The 24529-nt window shown below is 50.2% G+C and overlaps 1 protein-coding gene across 4 annotated transcripts in view; it reads right to left on the minus strand.

Moving 5' to 3' along the window:
* Positions 1 to 305: 305 nt before the first annotated feature.
* The window catches only part of MDGA1 (MAM domain containing glycosylphosphatidylinositol anchor 1), a 191343-nt gene continuing 167119 nt past the window's right edge, over positions 306 to 24529 (minus strand). For 2 of the 4 annotated variants that reach the window (XR_006577984.1, XR_006577982.1), the window contains 4 exons: positions 10503 to 10633; positions 8681 to 8789; positions 3146 to 5981; positions 306 to 3053 (listed from right to left, as the gene is read on the minus strand). Coding sequence is in view for 1 of the 4 variants with exons in the window: in XM_045009519.1 (XP_044865454.1) it covers positions 5890 to 5981; positions 8681 to 8789; positions 10503 to 10633 (332 nt within the window). In the remaining 3 variants the exon portion in view is untranslated. Of the gene's footprint in view, positions 3054 to 3141; positions 5982 to 8680; positions 8790 to 10502; positions 10634 to 24529 lie in introns of those variants that run through there. The other 2 variants (XR_006577983.1, XM_045009519.1) reach the window with 2 other exon arrangements.

Here is a 24529-nt window from a genome sequence, read left to right on the forward strand (position 1 = left end):
AGACAAACAGTGTCTTGCCCAGCCCTGTGCTGCCAGCGTGCCCCTTCCCATTGGGGGTGGGCCCATGCCGCACCACACAGCTCCCCTGCCCCATCCACCCCGACTCCCTATGTCCAGAGCCCCTCCCAGACCTTTCCACAAATGCACAGTGCCCTGCACACCACCCCTGCCCAGCGCCCCCATGCCAACAGCCCCAGCACAACTGCCCAGCACCTCAACACACACACCTTCCTCACCCCCTCACAGCCCAGCACCCTCCCCCCAAGAGCCCCTCTCAAGACCCACTCCCCCACGCCCTGCCTCCTGGCCACATTCACCAGCCCTGCTGGGAAGCAACTGTGTCTGCTGGGCTGAGCCGGCAGCACAGCCACGGCTGGTCCCGGGATGGGGAATTGCTCCGGCCCCTCAGGAATGGCGCGATCATCCAGGCCAGGGACTGCCCCAGCCAGGCTCCCTCAGGACCTACTTGCCTGGAGGGGCCTAGCCAAGCCTGCCACACTGTCCCCCACATCCCGGATGCCTGAGACTGGCCAGGCTTCTGCACCAGTCTCAGGTGGCTCAGCTCCGAGGAGACAGGTGGGGACCCACAGGTGGTGGGAAGCAGAGACTGCCTGGAGCTGGAGGTGCACTGGGGTCTGGCCAGGGAGCAGAGAGCAGTCCTTGACAGGCAGGTCGACAGGAGCAAGTGATGGGTCGGGGGGAAGCCAGTGGCCTGGCAGGGTCTCAGGGTGCAGTGCAAGTGGAGCAGGCCGAGGCCCCTTCTGAGCATGGGACCGGCTCCATGGCACCACTGGCGCCATTGTAAACCCGGTACTGTCTGCAGGCTGAGAAGCACAAAAACCAGTCCAGAGGTATAGCAGCTCTCCTGATACTGCTGGCTTGCAGGGACTAAGAACAGACCAGGCTAGGAGGTGAACTACAGCGCCTGCTCTCTCACGGATACTGAAGACTCTTTGCAGTGTTTCTGAGTGGGCTGGGGCCCAAAGGGCCTAGTATACTACGAAGTTAGAATTTCAGTTGCCTTGAATAGCAGCTGAGAATGAAATGCCATTTGTAGCATGATCATTAATACATATACACACCATCAATCAGCCTTGCAAAACTGTCATGAAATGTATCCCAGGCTAAACCTGTGAACAAACATTTGTATTGTACTGCTTTCCCACTCCCCACCCCCCCGATAAAATTGCTTCCCCGGGGTAACATTTCTGCAAGGCTGATAATTAACTGGTGCATTGAGAGACGATACAGAGGTAGATTTGCACACGTGTCAAACATAACATTTTAAACGTCAGGTGTTTTTTAACTTGTTGTGTGTTAAAAAAAAGTTTGAATAATTTTTTTAATAATGCAAAAAATACATATTTCTTTTCCTGCTCGCTTTCATTCCAAAGTGGCTGGAACGATTTTCCCTCAGACTTTCCAACGGACTTGCTCAAGACCTAAGATCAATTGTAACATGCCAGTTGTGTTGCCTTCTAGTGGCTGAGCCATATAAAAGGATAAAAGTCTACTACTGCACCAGCCGAAAAAGTTGCACCGGTACTGCAAGCAGTGGGAGTGCCTGCTTGCATAGCTGAAAATCCTAGGTTGGTGACCTGTGACTGGGGCTGTTACTCCAATGTGGGGAATAATAAAAAAGAAATATTTTTTCAGAATGCCCTGAGCGACTGCAGAGAGGTTTCAATAAAAGTTCCTTTGCAAGCCTAACTATACAGTATCACTCACTACATCTGATACCTGCAATCTATGCCTGTGTATGCACATTTTGTTTCATGTACTGAAAAAAAAGGGCTGAATATATATTGGATCACACCCACATAGCAATTGCCCTACTTCATCTCTACAACTACCTACCAAACATCTCCCTGTGAATAAACACAGTCACTTACATAGATATAGCACCTGTTCTCCTGCAGGGGTGCCAAACTATAGCGAGTTGTAATCTGAAATGCAGCCACCTCTAGAGTGGAACAAAGCAGCTACTTAACAGTCACACAACAACAGTAAAGGTCAGGAAGTGAAGGCTAATGTATCTAATTGAAACTGTATCAGAGCCTGAAGGAAGCACACTGTAATGAAATGTAATGATTATAATTGGCCCAGAACACTGGGTTTAACACCAGTGTAAAGTGCCAGGGGATCTTTAATGACGTGGGGTGCAGAATATAGTTTTAGACCTCATCTGAAAGCACAGTGCAGAGGCTGGGGTTAGTACTGACCCCTACCCACAAATACTATTTCCTGCAGTACCTGGAGTTTCCTCAGAGTCTCCCATCTATTTCACACCACATAACACAACCCAGCTTAGTTTGTGAGGTCCCCGTCCAAGGTGGCCAAGCCTCTAAGGAATAACAGCACGTCCCCACTCACATGTGCAGTCTCCATCCCCCTGAAGTGAGGCATCCTTGCTGCTGAACAGGCACCTTCCTCTGCTCCGCACACTCAGCACTGCTGACAGTGCAATGACTTCCTTCCTTTCATCCTTAATGCTCCGACAAGCTGAGGCACTTGGGTTAATGAAGCTCCAGTAAACACAACACCAGCTGCTTTCAAGCCACAGATAAAGGGGAAGGGAATCTAGGAAGGGAGGGATGAACGGGGGCTCCCTGAGATTTATACAAGGGCAAACTGGCCAAAAAGCAGTGATCATTTGAGCCCAATGAATGGATAAGGCAATTGCTGTCTAAGGGGAAATCTATGCTGCTCTCCAGCCCCAATGCCATGGACTGGACTGTGACCCCCAGCGTGGTGGATCAGCTCAGTGGCTCTGGCACATTCCTGTGTGTGTGGTGAATGGGCCAGATGCTGCAGCAGAGCAGGGACGTGGGGGTCGCAGGTTTTCCTTTTTAGAATCAGTCCATTCTCCCTTGCCTCTGCTCAGGGATAATTCTTGCTCAAGACATTGATCCTTCTCCTCCACCTCCACCTGCCAGCTGTGCAGCAAGCCTCCTGTTCCTCCTCAGGGGAACGTAATCACAAGAGCTCACCCCACATTCCCCCAAAACTTCAAAAGGTGCAAATTCATGACCTGCCTCCTCCCCACCCCCACACTGAGAAGAAAATATGGGCTCTCCTGGCTAGCTCTTTTGGAAGGGGACATACTCCACCCCACCCCAAGGCCCACTGCAACATGATAGGGAACCTTGGCAGCTGACCCAAATCATTAGCACTAAACACCCAGGCCCCTGTGCTGCCTGTGGAAAGCACCGGCTCTCCTCCAAGGATTGAGATCAGACCCCTTGGAAAGCATACAAGGAGGAAAGAAAGCTGCTTCCTGGAGAGACCCCATTCCAGGGCATAGAATTGAAGATTTTCTAAAATGCTGGGGGTTGGTTGGTTGCATTTCCTGGTGTCTGCTGGCAGTGAGGAGAGGTTATCCTGCAAGGGCCCCACTGCAGTACCTGGCCAATGGCAAAGGTAGCACGTTCCCTTACTAAATGTTCACTGAGACTAGGAACTGGGCTCAGAAGATGGAGGTGGAGGGACTAAGCAGATGAAGAGGGCAGAGTTTTCAGTCCTGGAGAGGAGGAAAATCATCAATTGGAGTTTTGGAACCCCGTGGCTAGACCTTTCAATATCTTTTGGGAAGTCCTCTGTGAAGGATCGCCTCAGCCCAACAGCCCAGCACCCTTTTTTTTGGCTGAGGATGACTGGATGGGACTCTCTCTGGAGCCCATCAGCACATCTCCTACTCTGGCCACGAGGGTCACTGCAGAATGACTCAAGATGCCATCTCCTAGAGGCCTGGGGAGTGAGTGGTTGGCTCGAGCACTGGAAGATGGGTCTCTTGGACAGGAAGGTAGAGCACTGAACACAGGCCTCCCCACCGGGTGTGAGGGGAAGCCAAGCCTCAGACATTTTGGGAAGCCAAGCATCGCAGAAGGCATTGGGCAGGTGATACACTGATTTGATTTAGCTACATGCTATTGTCCAGAGAAGCCTAAATTTATGATAACGTCATCAGAGAGGGTGGGGTGGGGGCATGTGTGCTGGCAACTCTACACCTGAGACAGGTCAGTGTACCTCTGCTGTGCCCTTGAAGTAGCAAGCAGACTGGGTGTGCCTCAGAGGAAAGAGTGTCACCTCACTGAATCTCCCCCCCCCCCCACACAGGTACAGCTAACATTATTCTTCGATGAGAGGGGTGAGAGCAAGATAGGCCCAGAGCTGTTTCCAGCTGTAACAAGGTCAACATGGCTCCTACTTGGCTAGCCTAAGGGAGACCTTGCTCCTGGGTTCACCTGGTACAGCAGATGCCTACACACCACATCACCCCCAGGCCAAGCCATGGCTGCGGTAGGGAGCAGGATGGATCTGGCTGGAACAGGTTCAGAGCCAAGAGGCAACTCTCCTGAGACATTGGCTTTATTCCTTCACAGTGGCAGCATGAACTCCATGAAGAAGAAATCCCAACTTTCTCCCTACCTGCACCCTCTTCCCCAGCAGCCAACAGAAGTGAAAACCAGAATGATCCCCTCTTTGGGATCCAGCCACCTGCTTTGCCCAGTCACCCAGGAGCTTCAGGGCCCATTCCATCCCCTGGCTCCTCTGATTGTTACTCTGGTGAAGGGAACCCAGCTGCCCCCCTGCACCTCCCTTGTGGCTAATACATCCTGGGAAACAAAAGTCCTTGGAGCTCAAGGCAGCAGCTGCAATTTCAGATCCATTCAGAGGGCACAAGGGTTGGAGACTAGGAGAGGCCTGTGGTTTGGGGTGGGGAAATGTAAAGGGTGCAAATCTATGCCTCTCCCCACAGTCTGAAAGGAAATAGGAGCTTGGGGCAGGGAAGGCTAACAGTGGAATGAAGAAAGAAGTAAGTTAGTTAACCAAAAAAATCTGAGAGGAGATCCTGGCCTCAAGGCTGCTGCAGCTCCCACTCCAATGTGCACTGACTGACAAGTGCTGTCCGCATGTCACCACCCTGCCAGCTCCATCCCACCGAGAGGCTTTTGTTTGCAACCTCAGCTCCATCATCAGAGTTTGTGCACCCAGTGGTGGGAAGTGAGAGATGCAGAGAGAGAAGCACCTGGGAGCGTTCGGTGGCCAGTGCTGCAGTTGGATCGACCCAGGGTTTTTCCACCACTCAGTACAATCCAGATGATGGGTCCACTCCGCTGTTGTCTTCTTTGGGCAGGGCGGGAGGACACAGCGAGTTGGGGAAGGAGTGCGATGTGGATTAAAGCAAATCACACATAGACAATTGAATATATGGACGTTTGGAAGATGCGGATGGAGACACTGAAGCACATGCAGCATGGGGCGAGAGTCTATGGCCAACCAGCACACGGGAGGTGAGCTGCCCCAAATGGAGACAGGTGGGATGTTACTGTAGGGGCGCTGCAGCTGGTACACGGTAGCCAGAGCCAGCAGGATAAAGGTGGAACACGGAAAGCCAAAAGGGGAGCGCTGCAATACACGGTCTCCTAAGCTGTGGGCTCTGCAGTAAAGAAGGTAACAGTTCTGGTAGAAATTTGTGCTTTAATATATATATATATTTTTGTTTAAAACAAAGTTCCCACTTCCCTGAGGAAGTCCTGTCAGATGTTCCCAAGGAAACACGGGGAGGGGGAGTTTCCTCCTTCATTTGTTCTTTACATTTTTGTCATTCCCATTTTTCTTCATTCCTTCTTGTGTGATTGTTTTCTTCCTTCCTCTCGCTCTCTCTCATTTTCTGTTTTTATTTTTTTATTTTTTAGACATTATGACTTTCTTGAGGAATCCACCAGGTTCTGAGCAGATCCCTTTGCGTGGTCATGCTTGTCAGTCTTTGGTAACGTATGGACACTTTGGTGTGCCAGTGAGGAGGGGGAGGAAGAGGAGCAGAGGTGGCTGAGTAGGAAAGGAGCAGGAATGTCTTGGCCAGAAGACAGGAATGCTTGCTTGCCATCATCTGAGCAGCACATAAAGGAAAAAAGTCAGTGGCCCACCGAGAGAAGACCTGTGCAGGGTTGGGACGCCGCTCCCTGGAAGGGCGACTGCTGCAGGCCAAAGAGAGAAAGAGATTGGTTATGGAAAACAGACATACCCTGTAGAGCAAGTCAACCAACGTCAGTGCCAGCTGGCACCACAGGAAACTGCAAGCTCCACATACATTGGATACCTGCCGTCCTGCCCTCTTTCTTGGGGATCCAGTTGAGACCATAGCTGGGATTAAGCTTGTGGGACACTAGCATTCGTGCTCAGGGACAGAAGTCAAGGAAAAACCAGCGTCCCTCTTTCCCAGTGCAATGTGGCATCAAACTGGCTATTATACTACAGCCATGGCTTCACATCCTACAGCCAGGCGGGAAGGGTCCCTCTTTAGACACCTTTCATGTCAGGAAGGTATCGTCAAACTGGAGAGGCTTAGCAAAGAGGACCACAAATGATCATGGGGCTAGAGGGATTTATTTCTGAGTGAAGATGAAAGAACTAAATCTTTCTTGCCAAAACAATGACTGAGGGCGATCTGAGATCCACCTACGTGTATGTGAAAGGTGCATTTCCTAAGGAACGAGAGAGATTGTTCAGAGTGGGATGGTGAAACGAAGCCAAGTAAAACGTAGGCTGAATATCAGAACATATTTCCTGACTATAAGATTAATTAGGCTGGGGAACTGTCTCCCCAGGGAAAAGGCACATTGCTGAGGACATTTAGAATGAGACTGAACAAGCAACTCCAGCGTATACTCTAGGGAACAGTCCTGCCTGGGCCTCAGAGGTGGACTAAATAGGCCCCAATACAGCTACTTCTGTCCAATCTCAAAATTCTAGGGCTCTTGGGTTAGCTGGCACCCTCAGTTCTGATGCAGTCTGTCCCTCATTGGAGGACTTGAGCCTTAAAAGCTCAAAGAAGATCTACTCCCTTTCCAAGGCTACTCAAATGACTAGTGTTAGCCAGCTCCACTGGTACAGGATCTGTGATGCTTCATAAGCCTCTCCAGAAATAGTGATCTTGCAACTGCCCAATACCCTAGCCAAGACCTTGGCATATTAATACATAGTTCAGTGCCCAGTTGCAGGCTTCTGACCAGCTAGCAGATGCAGCGACACCATTGTAGCGGGGTGGTCACCTGCTCCTGGCCTGAAAGGGGTTAAAAGCCAGCCCTTGGAGAGGGTTGGGGCTGGGAGCCTTAGGCTGGGCTGATTGGGGAAGTAGCCACAGCTGGGCCATGCCCCAGTCAGGCCACAGCTGGCCCTTATAAGAGGGCAGTGGACCGAGGAGCAGTCAGTCTCTCTCTGCTTTCAGAGAGAGAGAGAGAGAGAGAGAGAGATGGGGGCCTGGCTGCTGGGAAGCTCAGAGTACCTAGAGTGAGGCAGGGCTGGGGAAAGGCCAACGGGGCTGGAGAGCTCCAGGCTGGCAACTCCCCAGGCTGCAGGGCCTTGTTCAAGGCCCCAGAGAGGTACTGGGTTGCAGAGAAATGCAGCAGGTCCAAAACCCGCTTGCCTGTGATGAGTGGCTTATACTGCAGTCTGCCCCGGGGCCCGGGGGCTAGTTGGTGACTGGCAGTAGCCTACAACTGAGGCAAGGTGGGGATGGGGGAGTGGGGGTTCCCTGGGAAGGGGAGACCCTGAGAGTCAGGTGTTACTGCCAGGGGGCAGTACCTCAGATAACAGGGCACTAGAGTCCAGGGAGGGACATGGGGGCCAAGTGGCAGTGGGACCCCAGCCTGAAGAGGGTGCTCCGGAGGCTGGACTAGCTAATTCCGAGAAGAGGCCAGCAGAAGGTGCTGCAGGGATGAGTCCCACATCGCTACAACCATCCATATGGATTCTGCTTCATTCTTTAAGGTCAAATTGATCCTGGACTGTTATTTGCCAGTTCAGGGGTTAGAGGTTCTGGAGCAACTGAACAGCAATGTCACGTGGACCATGAGAGATCTCGGTCCTACCCTGTCAGGGTTTTACCTGATCAGGCAGCTAAACACTCTTCCTCTTTCCTGTTGGAAGACTTTGCTTTAATAATGTGTCATCATACACTGAGCAGTAAGTGTATACTTCCCCATAAAACCCTCCACACCCTCCAACTCAACCCTCCCCAACAGACATCCAACACCCACCCTACACACCACCCACCCAACACAACCCCCCACAGATCCAACCAACATCCAATAGCCACCCTACACACCACCCACCCAAAGCAACCTCCCCCACACCCAACCAACATCTAACAGTCACCCTACACGCCATCCATCCAACAAAACCTCCTTTACACCCAACCAATACCTACCCTACACACTGTCCACCCAACACAAACACCCACACAGACCCAAATGACATCTAACACCCCTCCCAAAACCCACACAGTTCTAGTTGATATCCAACACACCCCAACATACCAGACACTCAACTCTACATACCTCCCATTGCACCAGCGTCCACTCAGACCCACCTAACATCACACACCCACACAGACCCCTTTGATAACCAACACCCACCCAACACACCACCCACCTCCCCAGCGCACACACAAACCCACCCACACCAAGCAACACTGATGTAAAAACACCACAGACACAAACATCCCGCTAATACTCACCCAGCAACACACACCGTGTACTTATACTTACACATGCTCCCTCTCTGTTCACCGATACATGCTCATACCAACGCATCAGATCCCCCCACACCCATTCTTCCTCTAGCAGCCCCCCAGGTGCCCACTCACACTTATACTCGAGCCTGCTCAGACACTCACCTTTATTTGGGCCAATCGACTTCCTCGGGCAGTCTCCCCTTTTCAGAGTGACGTCGTCAATGGCAATGTCCCCCTCATAGCTTGTGCCGCGGACGCCTTCAAAGATGATCTGCGGATGGAGACAATGAACAGTGAGGGGGGCTGCCCCGAGGCAGGGGAATGGCCTCACTGACGGGCCAGGCCCATATATACAGAACAGGTAGGACACAGGGTGCCACATCCACAGATGCCAACTGCCCAGCACAGGTGCCATGACCGTAAGGGGGTTCCACCCCCAGCCCAGGGTCCCAGACTCCTGTGGCCCACTGGTCACCCCCCGAACAGTCTCTGTTCCCTACAGCCACTTGGCTGCCCCCCGGCTGAGCCCCCTGAGTGGGATTTGTTGCTCTCCCAGCCCTCTGGTCACTCCCCTGCAGCCCCTAGGCTGTTTCCCATGGGGTTCTTCTCCCTCTCCACCCCGCCGGCTGCCTGAGCGTGGGGTTCCTTGTGCTTATCACCTGCCATGCCTGCACTGCGCAGAGGGTCACTCTCCTGAGTGCCCTTGGGCAGGCCAGTGAGGGACCTACTGTCACCAAAGCACTGGGGTGAGAGTAAGTTGAACTGGGGCAGCCCCTGCTCCCCACAGATAGGAGACAGCGATTCCCACTCCACCTCTGGGGCATCTCCTGCATCTCCATTTGGGGGCTGCAGGGCTCCCCTCCCTATGCCCCCCACCCTGGTCAGGAATCATGGAGAGACTGGCTCCTTCCTTCTCAGAGCCTGTCATTCATCTGCCTGAGCTCCCTCTTCTGTTCCCATGGTTACCAAACTCTGCCGGCAGCCCAGGGGCAGAGACTCAATCACTACCTGCTGGCGGCAGGGGGGACACAATTGGTGCCAGCTCTCACTCACTGAGGAGAGGGGTAAAACCCAGCTTCTGGCTCATCCCTTCTTCCTCCCAACCACTACTAGTCCTGCATGGCCACTATAGTCCCTGCCCAGCTACCCTGGAAATAGAGTGACCAGATGTCCCGATTTTATAGGGACAGTCCCAATTTTGGGGGCTTTTTCTTATATAGGCACCTATAACCCCCCACCCCCTGTCCTGATTTTTTACACTTGCTGTCTGGTCATCCTACCTGGAGAGAGGCCTGCTCACCACCCAGCACCGTCCTGCACTCAGACTCTTATTTGTGATTTTATAGCACCCCAAAGTATAGGCACTTCACGCCTATACAACAAATCAGTGCACGCAGACTCAGCACTCACATGCAACCCTACAACACCAACCCAGCATGCAGGGCATTGCGTTAAGCACCCTACAACAACGAATGGATGCACGCCCCTCCACTCACAAGCCCCAAAAGAGTGCCACGCCCAGTGCTCACAAGCAACCCTACAACAAGAAACCAGTGTGCATGGCTGCAGAGCTCACAACCCCGCCCCCAACAGCAAGCTCACAAGTGCTAGAGTAACAGCCCAGTGCACAGATCCAGCATTCACAAGCAACCCTGCAGTATCAGACCAGTTCCCAGGCCAGTGCTCGCCTCAACCGCAGATTGATAGTAACAAATCTGTGCTTGTGCATCATGGAATTAGGCAAGAGGTTTGCAGAGGCATGAAACCCCATTCTCCTTCCTCCCTAAAACTGGCTGTGACTTTCAGTACACTCCCTCCCCACAAGCTTGGGAGTGGGGAACTGCCCTGTGCCCTCCCATGTACCATACATACCCTGTGTCTGTTCCCTGTTAGGGAACGCGTAACCACAGGGCTGTTTTGGTGATGCTCTTCCTGGGCATAGCATGCACCCGAGGGGCGGGGGGCAGCTCTAGCGCCTGCTTACCTGAAAGGGTCCTGGAGGGCTGATGGGGACGTGTGTTTGTTTCCACTCGTTTCCTTTGTTTTCGCTGAGCGACCAGACTTGGGTGTCGATGGCTCGTTTGTTCTGCACACGAACCAGAAGATTCAAGGAGCCTGCAAGAAAGAAACTGGACACTGGAGGCCTGGGTCAGGCTCCATCAACTTGCAGGTGTCCCAGAGAGTCCTGCTGAAACTGGGGCATTAAGGACCCTATGTCAATGGCCCAACAGAGCTGCCCATGATTTCAACAAGGGTTAGTTGCCTATATCTTTGAAGATCTGAGCCACAGAGATCACCTGGGACAGGACTATGTTCCTAGAGCAAGAGGACAGAAGGGGATGGGAACCAGAGAGGTCTTGAATAGAATCATGGCATCTCCAGCCCTCGCACTGAAGGGCTGGGCTGAAGCCACTGCTGCTCTTCCGTGACTAAAAAATAAAAAAACAGCGTGTTTGTGGCCTCCATACCCAGAGGTGTCACATCTGAGAGCAGGGAGGCGATAATACCCTCGCTCTATGTGCCTCTGGTCCGACTGCAGCTGGGCTGCTGTGTTCTGACCTGGGTACTTCACTCTCAGAGACACCAGGCACAGGGCAGGGAGGGCGCAATCCCTTTCCATACCACTCTGGTCACAGTGCATCTAGGAGCATTTCATACGTGGCATCCAAGTCTCAGAGGTAGGCTGGCATGCAGCAGCAGACGTCTCTCTCTCTCTGGTTGTGGAAGAACCCCACTGGGGGGCTGCACTGTCAGAAAGCTATCAATAAGTTGGAGGATGTTCAGGGACGTGTAATCAAGATGATGAAATGTTTAGACTCGGAGTGGCTGACTCACAAGGAAAGGTTAAAAGCATGAAATATCTGTAACTTGGCTAACACACCACTATGGGCACAGCGGCACTGCAGCCGGGAGGAAGCCTCCCAGCCCAGGTAGACAGACACGCACTAGCTTGGCTTGAGCGAGTGTGCTAAAAATAGCAGCATGGATGTTGCAGCTCCAGCAAAGACGTGAACTGACCCACCTGAGCTCAGACCCAGAGGTTGGGTGGGTCTGGGAGACTGGAACCGCAACAGCGATGCTACTGTTTTTAGCAAATCAGTGCAAATCTGCCTACTTAGGCTGGGAGGCTAGTTCCAAGGTGCAGTGTAGACATACACTAACGGGGAAGGGAGAGAGATTGCCTAGAAATGGCCAAAGGGAGTCAGCACTAATGGGGAAGAGGGATTGCTCAGGGAGGTCCAAGGGACTGGTAGTAGGAGTTATGGGATTAAACTAAACAAGCTGAACAGGAAGAAAAAGTTCCGAACATGGTGAGACACAAAACTGTGGAATCGTCTCCAAAGAGAAGGAAAGGAAACCCCGTGACTGGAGTTATTCAAACAGCACCTTGGGTTTAAGCCAGGACTGGTGAGGAGGCAGGATGGATCGGCTGACCTAACATTCCATCTCTGATTCCTAGGAGGTGAATTTGAACAAGCGAGGGGAAAAAAAATCCTTCGAATGGTATGAGCAGATCCTTTCCCCGGAGGTGCCCATTTTGCACTTGGATTGACACCACGAACCGAGGTGACATGTGACACAGCACATCGCTCTCTGGAGAGGTCAGCCGGCGTCGCGTGACCTCGGGAAGACTGCGAGAAGTGAACCTGGGCTCTCCTCTGTGGAAACACGGAACCTGGAATGAGGGAAGTCACTGTGGGAGTCTCTAGCAAAAGACAGCTTTTAGCCACGGGCATCCTTATGTCCTCCCTGTCCGCTGGCCTCAGAAACTACCAGTGAAGGAATGTCTGACTGAAGAAGAATGAAGCTTGAATCTCATTGAGGCCGTAGGGTGAATTGATGGTCCAAGCAGGAACTAAATAACCCAATAGATCAATGTCAATGAGACTATGTTGAGCGCAGCTAATTACAGCCACCAGAGCTGGGAAGGTGAGAGGTGCAGAGAGAGGAAAGAATTAGCAGGAAGCTGCCAGTGAGCGAGGATTAAAAACAGCCACCCTCTATTCTAACCTCTTTCAGTGACTGATGCTAGGATCTGCCATGCAAGAGCCTGGCTGAGCAGCCAGAGGTGGGACAAATCGTTTAGTAAATGGACTTTGGTGCCCTAGGAAAAAAGAGAAGGCAAAACGGAAAGAGACTAAGAGAAGCATCTGGAATGTGAATTGGTGCCAGCGATGCATTGACTGTGAACTCCTGATCGAGGACCAAACCAATCCTGGGCACACCCCTGGCTGTCAACTCCAGGCCTCTTTCTGCAGTAACAGAGGAAAAGGAGCAAGGCTCTTACCTTTTGCCCAGCAAAGATCTCTAGTAATAAAAATACTAATAAACTAAATAAATGAAATATAATAAATAATACACACTTCCCAGGTGAGGATCTTGGAGCACTTTACAAACATTAATGAAGCCTCACAACACCCCTGCGAGGTGGGTCAGTATCACTAGCCCCAGTCTACAGAGGAGGAAACTGATCACAGAGAAGCTAAGTCACTTGCCCAAGATTACGTTACAAATCTGTGTTAGAGCTCTGAAGAGAACCCAGGTCTGCTGACTCCTAACCCTGTGCTCTAATTACTAACCCATGCTGCCTCTCTGAGCGTGCCTGGAAAGACATTCCCCTCGCCGGTCTTTGTGACTATGGCCTTCTGCTTGCTACTCTGATGGATTCATAGGGCTACGTTCAGACATGGCAAAGAGTGCAAGCCCTTTGAAATCAACAGGGTGGCAGCTACTTATGCCAGCTCTTGATCTGGCTGAGAGCCAAAGAAATGGAATATTTATGAGGTCTTAGAGTCCATTCCTTTGCTCAGTCAGTCCTGGTTTGTTTCCTATAATGGTCTCCAGGTCCAGCCTAGCTTAAATGCCTCGTGATGGGAGTACCTCCTCTTGGCAATAAACCCTTGGCTCTGGCCTCCAAATGGGACCATCTGGTATTGTTGGTCCTATGCTCTAAAAAGCAGTACAGCTTCCATTCCAATGTAACAGCTGGGAATACTTAGCTGGGAAGATAGGTGGCATGGTGGCGCTTCACTGGGATGACAGTGGTGCCTCCTGCTCCACCTCACCCCTTGTCTTATGCTGGGGCAGCAGGGGTGGCATCACACACACACACAAACACCCTCTGCTGGGATTGTGGGGGACTGAAGATTCTTTCTTCCCAGACCAGACCCCAGCTTACTTGAATAGATGGAACAACAGGCTGAGAAGGTAGATCCCAGCCAGCCTGAAGATCAGCAAAGGCAGGCCGGCTCTATGCCACCCCAGCAGATAGGCTGTGAACATATGTGGCCTAACGCCAACAAGCTTCTGCCTAGCACCAGGAAGGCACCAGGAGAGGGCCTTGTGTCATGGTGCAGGCTGATCCTGCCCCGAGTGCTGGATGTGATCAATGGAGCCCAAGGTGCATGGCCTCATCCTTTCTAGGATATTCCTCTGAAACAAACTCTGTGAGCAGGACCCAGCTGAGATCCACAAAGTCCTGACCAATGACCACATGCAGCTCTGGTGATTATGCACCTCTGTGCAACAGGAGCCTTCTCTCATCCCTACTAATCCTCCTTGCTTCCTGCATAACTTTCAACTCCCTGATAAATACTTCAGATGGGTTCAGGTCAAGCCAAACACCTTATGCTTGTAAGGGGACCAATGTCCCTCTCCTAGAACAGAGGTTCCATGTCCAACCAGTTGTTTATAAAGGCTACCTAACAGCTCCAGGTGGGCATTCCCCAGTAGCAGACACTGTACAGTTCCTGGGGTAAGGAAGGATATGCTGGTGGTTACAGCACAGGACAGGGAATCAGGACTCCTGGGTTCCATTCCCAGCTCTATCCCTCTGTGACTTGAGCAAGTTATTCCCTCTCGCTCTGTGCTTCAGTTTTTCCATCTGTGAAAGGGGGATAATGATATTAACTCACTTCACAGAGGAGGATTATGAGGATTAATTGATACTTTACAAATGCTTTGTGATCCTTGGATGGAAGATGCTAGTGAGTGGGAGAGTAGTAATTATACTGACTTTCCAATGGCTCCATGTAGGAGAAAAATCTAACTGGGAGATGCCTCCAGTCCTCAGCTCACAGCCATCAGAGATGGGCACGTTCTGTTCCATTCATTCCCTGGGGGCCAGTGCAGTATGGCTGCCTGCAGTTAGGGCAGGCAGGAAACTTTTTTCCTATCCAATGAGAATTTTTGACATTTTCCCATCTCAAATTGGGATGCAAAGTTGAAATCTCGAAAATTTTCACAAACATAAAATCTGGTAAAAAAAATTGATTCGGGACAATCAAAACGTTTAGATAATTTTGAAAGGTTATTTCAATTTTGACATTTTCCCTTTTTTTAAAGAGTAGATTTACTAATAGTTCCAAACAAAAAGTTGTTTCAACTCAAACCTGCCCCCAAACCTTCTGGTTCAACAACCTCAAAATGATTTTAGTTACCAAAACTGCACTGAGTCGAGTGCTTCGCTGACTCTGACCCGGGTTCGCAAATTGTGTTGGTCTCAATGAATCAGCATTTTTTCAGCAAAAAACGTTTTGCCGAAAAAATTTCCAACCAGCTGTACCTGCGATCTAGCCTCCAGCCTGGTTTTATCTGACGGTGATGTACAGTTTCTCATTTAGAAATCCACATCCTTACTGGTAGTTTTGCTGCCTCTTTTCATTCCCCCTCCTCCTCCCCATCTGACTGTGGTTTGACCTTTCCTCAAAACACCTGCTCGTGATACACAGCTAAGGGGAGGCCAGGTGTCTGTTGCTAGAGTGCTGCAGCAGGTCGGCGGCCACAGTGACAGAGCGGCACAGAGGAAATCCCTGGGCACTGCCAGTCTCATTGGTATCTCCCTCCAATGGGGCGCTCTTGGTATTTTATTTGTTATCTGTATCATCTCATCTTTTCTAATCAGAGGGGAAAATAAAGGCCTGTAATATGTGAGGAGGAATCAATTACCGTGCGAGTAAGCTGTGCCTTCTGCTGGCTCCTTTAAGCCCAGAGCTGGCATTTCAGAAGAGTGGCGTGAACACAAAAGAGCACCAGCTGCGATGCCAGATACAGTAACCCAAGGGGATGCTGCTAAATGTTACCTGCTTGCAGGATGAAAAGGTCTTATTTCCGTTGCCATGGGATAGGAACTTCACTCTGTCGGAACTGCAACAAAAGTTAGGAACAGCTGGCACGGATGGGCCAGTGAGCCAGGGAACGGAGGCGGGCACAGCACCCGAGGACAAGCTCAACCCTGGGAACAACGGCACCTTAAGCAGCAGTGTGGCATTTTCCACAGCGGTTTTAGGTAACACAGAGCCCTACAGTGAGACTAAGATACTGACCAAAGGGATGAGAGATCTAAAAAGTGTGGCTGGAAGGAAGCAAAGTAACTGAGGTCTGGCGAGGAAAAGGAGCGAGTGGAGCGATACCCACAGAGTAGTATGCATAATACTGTATCCCTCTAGCTTGATGGAGTGGAGCGTGAAGCCAGGTGGTGTTTGGGATCACAGCGCAGACCCGGATTAGCTGTAGGCGGGGGTGCAGTTTCAGATTCAATGGTGCTGAAACTCAGAACAAATGTTCCTGTAATATTCCAGCCCCCAAAGGTGGAAATCTCATGAGATCAGCTGTTCACAAGTGATTTCAGCTGCAGCCAGAAGTTAGACTTGGGTCCAACTTCAAACCAATCAGGTCTGGGGATTCAAATCCAAAAACCACCCCAGAAATTCAAAAGGGGTTTGGATCCTAGGTTAGATTAAACAGAGATGGAGATAAGGGGGTGATCTACCATACAGTAGATGTACAGTGTAGAGACAGATACACTACAGCTTTGTAGAGCCAACTGTAAGCCTAACACGACGGCCCCAGCCCAGAGATGCAAAGCCCTTCCTCCTGTAACCAGGCCTCTGACTGCGTCCCGGGCACGGCTGTTTATTTTAACCCAGCTGATCATAAAGCAAGCCCAAAGCTCCGAGCAGGCAAATCCCTGGAGCGAACTAAAGCCCTCAAAAGGAACCTATTACTGTTCATAATCCCGGGAACAAATACAGGCCTTTCTCTCGCTCATTTAAATGAATGATAATGAAAAGCAATCAGCGGCAGGCTTGTGTTCTCAATTATGGTGCTGTGGTGGAAAGTTACCACTCAGAGGTGAGACACAGAGTGGAGAAAACGATCATATTGGTGATGGAGGGAGAGAAATACCATCAAGCTGCACTGAGCTGTAATTTATAGGAATGTAATTTGTCTCTGTGCCATGATAAGAGGTATTTACTCTTCCATTGTCTCTAATGATGCTTTGTATAGCAACATATGTGTAATAAACACAATTACAGGCTCTCAACAGCCTCCCAAGCCTGCTTGCTCAACGCTTCGTTTCACTCCTATTTTAATAGATGGGATGCCATCCAAGCTCTCTCAAGCCCTAGTCCTGTCTGTTGGATCCCTCACACCAAACTCAAGAGCTCATTGCAGACAGACACCCTTCTGCATAGTGAGACTCAGCAGTTTTACAGAGGGCAGGCTCAGTAGCCTAAAGAATAGTGGTGCAACTGGATGCCGGCTACATGTGGGAGAGTGCTACCAGAGTCCAGAGTCAGTCAGAGGAAAAACATGGCTCTCCAAGCACTTTGTATGCATTAATGAGTTAACCTCATGTGACAGGTACATATTGTAATGAACTGGCTAGTGTGTACACCCACCACTGCCCTCTGTGGAGTGCAATCAGAACTGCTCAACTGTGTGTCATAGGACCTATTCTGCTAGCGAGCAAGGAAGATTTTCCTTTTGCTCAGGGGTTATGGGCCTGAGTTCTTGGAGTAAGAGGACCAGATTTTCCTTCTTGCTATTGCCATGGCTTGCTAAATCAGTATCTAATGCAGTGTAAATGGCAACATGATGTGTTTAAATTGGCAATGTTCCCTCCATGGCAAACCTGTGAAAAATCAGTTACTTGTGCCTGGTAGAGGCAATTTTGTGGGTTTTGCCAGGGATTAAAAATACCCAGTCGAGTATCTGCCTGAAGGAAGGGACAAAGCCTGGCAGGGTTCAAATCTGTACAATCTCACTGTGGGCTACATCTTCCTGGGGCAGAAACGTGCAAAGGGAAAACAGAGTTGGATGTGCCCAGATCCATGGGAGTGTCTCTTCTCCCCCCCAGGCATACTTCATCCCTGCTGCAATTTGACATCAGTGGACTTGTAATGGAGCTACATGTGGGGGAATCTGGCTCATTCTATGGAAGCTGTAATTAGGGGTAGGCGCTGTGTGTACTCCAGCATAGAGAGCTGAACGACACGAGGCATTTATCAATTGTGCTAAAAATAACAGGCAAAATGCTGCAGTCGATCATGCAAAATGCCCATGAACCTTGTCTGATGTCAGTAAGAGTCCTTCCTGGGTGAGACCGACAGGATTTGACTCAAGGGATTTTTAAATTGTGTAATTTTAAACTAAGAATATTTACTGCTGTGTTTAAAGAGAGAGGCCCACTGAAAACACAGCCAAAACAAAAGAGTGGGAGGGGACATGGTCTAGTGGTTAAAGAACAGGAAGTCAGGACTCCTGGGTTCTATTCCCAGGTCTGTTTCTGATTTACTGTGGGGCCTTGGTTAAGTCATTTCCCCTCTCCCTGCCTCAGTCTTCTCATGTGTAAACAGAGGATAATCAGGGCAAAGGGGGAGAGAGAGAGGATTTGGGGTATGCAAGTCCCCCACAGGACAGGCTGACTAACTGAAAATCCCTAAGCTGATCCCCTGCACTCAGCCTCCCTGCTACCTCGCACACGGGAGTCAGTCGGCCAATTTGCAAAACTCAAACAGAGCTGGGTGAAGTGGGAACTAAATCTGCCTTGATAGCAGATTCCCCATTTCCTGTCACCAGCTCAGTCCCATCCTTGGATGCCCTCAGAATAGTCATGTGGGCGTATGAGTCCGTCAGTCTCTCCTGGAGCTCCCCTCCCTGTCAGGGATAAGGAAGGCAAGAGAGGAGGACAGAGCCAGCCACTCTCTCAGCTGGACACTTGATTATTTACAGCCCAGCAATGCGGAAAATAAAGAGCAACTTGAACTGAATGAGTCTTCTAACACCTGCATTCCCCCAGGCAGTGTGAGGAAGGGCTGGGAGAGCCTTGATTACAGCTCTGTATCTCAGCTGGCATCTGTGGAGACTGTACCTGCTCTCTACCTCTCTCAATAGGACTATCCTCTACCCCTGGCGAGTTGGAGGTGCTTCCTTCCCCTATGATAAGGAATTGAAGATCAGGGCCCACAGCTCACTCAGGTCTTTGCCCCTACATTTGCAATAAGGTCTCGGATTTGCCCTATGATCTCAATGTCATGATGAGCTGAGCCTCTCCTTACCTTCTCTGTGGGCTGCTCTGTCCTGACACAGGCAGGTTGTGTCTCTGCTTTGACTTCTTATTTCCTTATGGACCCCACTTCACACCAGCTCCCCCTAGATGCTTCCAATCAGCTGATGGCAAGCGCAGGACTGGGTCCCAACTGAAGGGCTGCTGTTCTTTTAGTACTGAGCCTACTGGGAGACAGCATCCCTACTCAACAGGACTCACGATCGCCCTACAACCTTGATGGCATGGTATTTTGGACATTGCTAATAGACCTGTTCCTTAAACATGGCTTTCCGCTATACATTGGACATATGATATTGTATAGCACCTATCTACTAAGAGCCTTATCCATAGTATCCATTACCCTTTTAGAAATGCCATAGTCAGGGAAAGGAAGGCATTTCCATTATAAGGAACTATTGTCCATACACTACAGTAAATAGCCTTTTGGTCTTGCTTGTCTTCAGCCCAGGTCAGTTTCAAGGGTCTAGCTGTCACCTTCAGAGCTCTGATGAGGCTAAGGCCTAGCTACTTCAGGGACCACCCTCCTTCTGCATCCCCGCTCAACGATCTAGAGGGACATTGCTTCTGAAAGAGGCCAGGCTGGTATTCGGGCAGAAAGCCCTAGCCTGGAACTCCAACTGTAAAGGTTGGGAGGAAAGGGCGTCACTTGGTTTAGGGCTTGATGCGATTCCTACTGAAGTCTATGGCAAAGCTCATCCAGCAGGATGAGGCCCTCACATCACAGAGCAACCTTTCCATCCCCCTCCCTCCCTCCCCGGCAGGCTACACAAAGCAAGTATGACTGTTCCTGTCCCTTCTCCATCTAAGCCACAGCCATACAACCTACCTGGGGTGGGGGTGGGGGGAGAGCAGAGAAAATGGCCCTTCCCCACACAATGGGAGCTACTTCTCTTAATTACGGTATTGGGTGCCTAGATACCGCAGTGACAGACAAATTAGGCAGATGGTTCAAATTAAAATTTTTGTTTGTTTTTTTTTAAAGAAAAAAGCCCTGGCGTGGACCCATAGTGAAATAAAATATACACCGGGGGTGCAGACCGTCATGGGAAGACTGATTATGGTACAGAAGGGAGAAATTGGATTTTACCATCGAAAAGGACAGAGAGGGGCCCATGTTTTAGTCTGCAATGCTATAGAGCCAGGGTGAGAGTCAAAGCGACCCAGTGAGTCTGTTTAGTTCAGATGCGCCTACATGTAGTGTACACACTGAAATAAACACCACTGCCTTCATTTCACTCCGAGTGCCACCAGAGGGGCACACTGTGCTGCACCTTTGTATGTCTTTAACAATGGAAAGCGATCAGCACCAGGCTTGTGTTCTCAATTACAGCACCGTGGTGAAGGCGGGCATGGCGGAGGAAGAGAAATCATTTCAAAACACCCTTTGCAGGGCACATATGGTGAATGCTGGGAGAGTGGGGCTGGCTGCCAGCACCATCTGCTAGATCCCCACACGGATAGGGAGTATACCCAGTCCCGGTGGGTTCTGCAGGAATTTCTGTATGGCCCCCGAGAAGATTCACAGGGTGGAGATTTGCATCCCAGACTCCAGTTCTGATCTGCATTTTATTACCCAGCCGGTCACCTTTCCCTGGGTCTAAAATGTCTCTCCAATGGCACTGCCATCGAACCAATGTGGAGCTCAGCTTTCACAGCTTGTACAGGGTAGCTGGCCAGAACACCAGCTACTGGTGGGCACTACTTTGGTTTTCTCTTCACCCTTAGGCTACTTTTACCCCAGGAGCTGGGGATGCGACTCCCTGCTCATGTAGACACACTCACGCTAGCTCTCTCATCTACCTAGTGCTCTGAAAAGGGTAGTGTCACGGCAGTAGCATAGGCAGCAGCGGGCAGGAACCGGGGCGCTTTGGACACAGGGCAGCTAGCCTTGGCCACTGCTATTGATTAGTCAGCTGGAGTACAGTATTTTAGGATCTCACCTAACTTGCTAGCTTCTGCTTTTCCAGTTAGGCAGCCCCCTCTTTGCCCTGGCCTGGGATGCAGACTCTAGGCTTGCAGTCAAACTGCCTTGCTTTGCCCATCAGTCCTGGATCTAATCTTCCCCTGCACTGGGCAGCGTAGGATTCCTATTCCAGTCTGCTCACACCTGAGAGACTTGTTTCCAGTTCAAATCACACAGCTTCCACATGTTCTCCTTCCCCGGCTGTCAGTTGTTAACAGTTAATGGCCAATCACTGGTCTTCCATTATATCTCCAAGGCAACTCCATTCATCTGCTGACAGCCCTTGATAGTTCATTCATACCAACACAGACTGCCTACGTGACCAACATCCATCTCTTACTCCTCCACACCCAGTGGGTAACACCACAAAGTGAGTGGGTAAACGGAGTCACACATTGCTTCATAAAACAAATACAGACACGTCCCACCTTCTCCACAATGGGTAATCTGGTTCAGAAATCACAGGAGCCCTTCCCTCTCCCCCACTGGAAGCTTAGCCTAGTTCCAGAACCAGGCCCTCTGGAGGGTTCTGAAAGGTTTATCTTCTCCCCCACTTTGATTGTTCCTGTGTGTTGCATCTCTGCACCGGAAGATCCCAGAAATACTGGATACTAGCCGAGAGGAGAGATGTTGGGGCTGTTTCTGCCATGAGGGGAAATGGGCAGTACTATCCCTTTGCCACGAGGGAGCCTGTGCTCAGAGGTTGTCATGCGTTGCAGACTGAAGAGGCTAGGATAGAGCCAAAGGGGGAACGCTGACCCTTCTCAGGATTGCCAGTCGCTTGCTCACCTGCTGTTTGTTCCATGACATGTTCAGTTGCCTCCAGGAGAATTCTCCTCGGTGGTGCAGTGCAACACAGAGCCCTCCCTTGCTGCTTTGATAGCCGCCCCTTTCATCTCTGCCATAGGAGATAGCCAGGCCCTCGCTCAGCTCCCTTGGCTAGAGCACTGTGCTGGGCTCGCTCTCAGTCGAGCTGAAACAGAAGTCTGCTTCATTAAGATACAGAGGGTTCAAAAGAGCAGAGCAGTTGGAGAGAGAGAGAGAGAGAGAGAGAGAGAGGCTTCGCTGCTTCACTTTCAGGCACTGCCTTAGCTGGGTCTTCAGTCACAGAGTCAGAGGGTAAAAAGCTTCCTGAAGCCCCCGATGAGCAGGCAGAGATGGAACTGGGAACATACCACAGACCAGGATGAAACTCACTGATGTTTCACTGGGGAGGATTTGCCCATGCCTGTTCTCTGTCTGTCAGCATCCTCCTTCCGCCAGTTCCTCTAGGCCTGTGCTATGGGTCACCTAATCGCATGGAGCTCCTGGCACACTCCACCTTGCTTTGTGGGTAGCAGCTCCCTTCATCTTCTGCCACTCAGTTGATGCACAATTTACACACTGCTTGGGCTCCCTGTGGTCTCTCAACCCCAAGACCAGAGGCCAAGTGCAGGGCAGTTGCTGGGCCTCACGTCTGTAGCAGCTGGTGCATGGCAGACAGCTGGGATGGCTCAGTGCAATGCCCTGGCAGGCAAATAGCGGGGAGGAGCAGGTGAAAGAGAAGCAAAAGGGAGCACCTATCTTTGCTGTGGAACTGAAGGTGCTGCTCCAAATCCTTTCTGTCCTCCCACTCACTCCCCACCCTCAGCAGCCCATCAGAGGTGAGCCTTGCCAAAGGACTGCATGCCGGAGAGGGTAGCAGCCTCATGGTTCAGTCCAAGGAGGATGTTTTAACATGTTCCAACTTGTTCTACTTCTGATTTTCTGCCAGGATCAGATTATGGCAAGACAGACCTTTCCCATTCTGGGTTGCAACCGGAAATTCTGCAGGAGACTGGCTGTTCTGATGGGATTCCCACCCTGCTCCTGCAACCTCAAAAGGTGCAGATGTTAGGGTACCTCTCCAACCTCTCAAAGCCTTTTACTAGCTGGGCAGCTACGACTGGAAGCGATGGCAGTAGCTGCACCTGTATCAACAGTTTCATGTATTTTAGGATTTTTCATGTAAAAAAAAATGCTAATTCCCAATGCACAATTGTGCCTCCCTAAGGCCTTCTGGAAGAGGCAGGATAACTGGATTTTAGCCTCAGCAGCCAAAAGGCAGTATTGTACTTTGATACGCTGGGGACATCCAGCTGGTGTTCTCCTAAAATGCAGCAGGAATGAACACTAGCACATATGGCTGTTTTGCTGAAAGGTACCTGGATCAACTAACTACAGGATAGATGCAATCTTCATTGACATACCTATGTTGCTGGGCAGTGGGGAAGCAATTAAAGCTCCACTTAGAGAACAGAAAGGTGGCCTAGCAATGCATAAGGAGAATGCGGCTGTGTAGGTAGATCTCCCTCCCACTTTCTCGTTATTTCTCTTAAGTGCCTGATAAGTTTTGATTTCAGGGTTTGAATAATTGATCAAAACACCTTGTGCCCTGGAGAGGTGGTTGGGCTGCAGTTCTAAACAGCTGCTCAACCAGGTTCAAAATTTCTGTAATCCTAAACCAGAAGGGGGGGTGGGGAGACAGAGTGGGGTCTCCTCTGAGCAACTGGGGGTGACTGGGTTAAGCTGCTTCCCACGAGGACACCCTTCATGGCAACTCGAAGTGAGCGAACAGTGCCAAAGGTTATCTGCACATATTCACTGGCGTCTGTAGGTGAATCTGTGTTGCCTGTTTCTACCCGTTGAAGATTCATTTCCCACTGACGTTCCTGTAAGCGAATTCCCCGTCAGGATGGAATGCTGCCAGACAGTGAATTGTAAGCAAACATGAGAGCATGTTTGAAGAATACAAATGCTGAATGTGTATTTGTATTTGCACTGGAAACTTGATGCTGTGGGACACACTTTCAGTGTGGGGGAGCACAGGGGAGCACGCAGGTCAGGGCAGATGGATTTATGATAAAAAGAGGGAGGGGAGAAGGGGTTTTAGTCACAGAATTAAACATCAAGTGAATCTTTTCTTTGTCCATGACGTGTTCTTTAGTTTTTAAACTCTAAGCTCTCGGGGCAGGCGACAGTTTTGTTTTACATCTGTAAAGTGTCAGGCACACTTTAGGTGCTGTATGCAAATAAATAACAATAAGAATCAAGCTCATCCAATCAGACGATAGACACATACTAGTTATTGGGCTCAAGTTGGAGTAACCAGATTTCTCAGTCTGTGACATAAAGGAGGTCAGACAAGATGATCTATTGGTCCCTCCTGGTCTTAATAATCTATGGTCCTAATTCAAAACTCATTGAAATCCACGGAAAAACTCAGATTGACTTCAGTGAAATTTGGGTCAGCCCCTATGTATTCAATCAAGAGAGTCTGAACAACATAGTACAAATATATGGTTATCTTGCCAGGTATTTATAACCCTGCTCCTCATCATGGCAGTTGAGCAACTTCCAAAAAATAAAATAAACAAGTAAACAGCTGCTATCAGAGTACACTGAAGTATAGCAGAGGACTGAATGCTCCTCGCCCACAGCAAACAACCCATGAACTGATATTTGTTTGCATAAAATAGTCAAATACATTTTGAACAACAACAAAAATCAGGAAAAGCCAGAGCCTATTTAGGGATGATTCGTGAACAAAAAAAGGGTTAAATGTACTGAATAAATTATTCATTGCAAATTGTTCACTCAGCTCCTATTGCAACTTATTTCCCAAGAGCCTCGAGGGATGTGAATCATGCCCATTTGGAGAAATATGCCTCCTCTA

This window comes from Mauremys mutica, chromosome 3, assembly GCF_020497125.1.
Source record: "Mauremys mutica isolate MM-2020 ecotype Southern chromosome 3, ASM2049712v1, whole genome shotgun sequence".
Taxonomy (NCBI): domain Eukaryota; kingdom Metazoa; phylum Chordata; order Testudines; family Geoemydidae; genus Mauremys; species Mauremys mutica.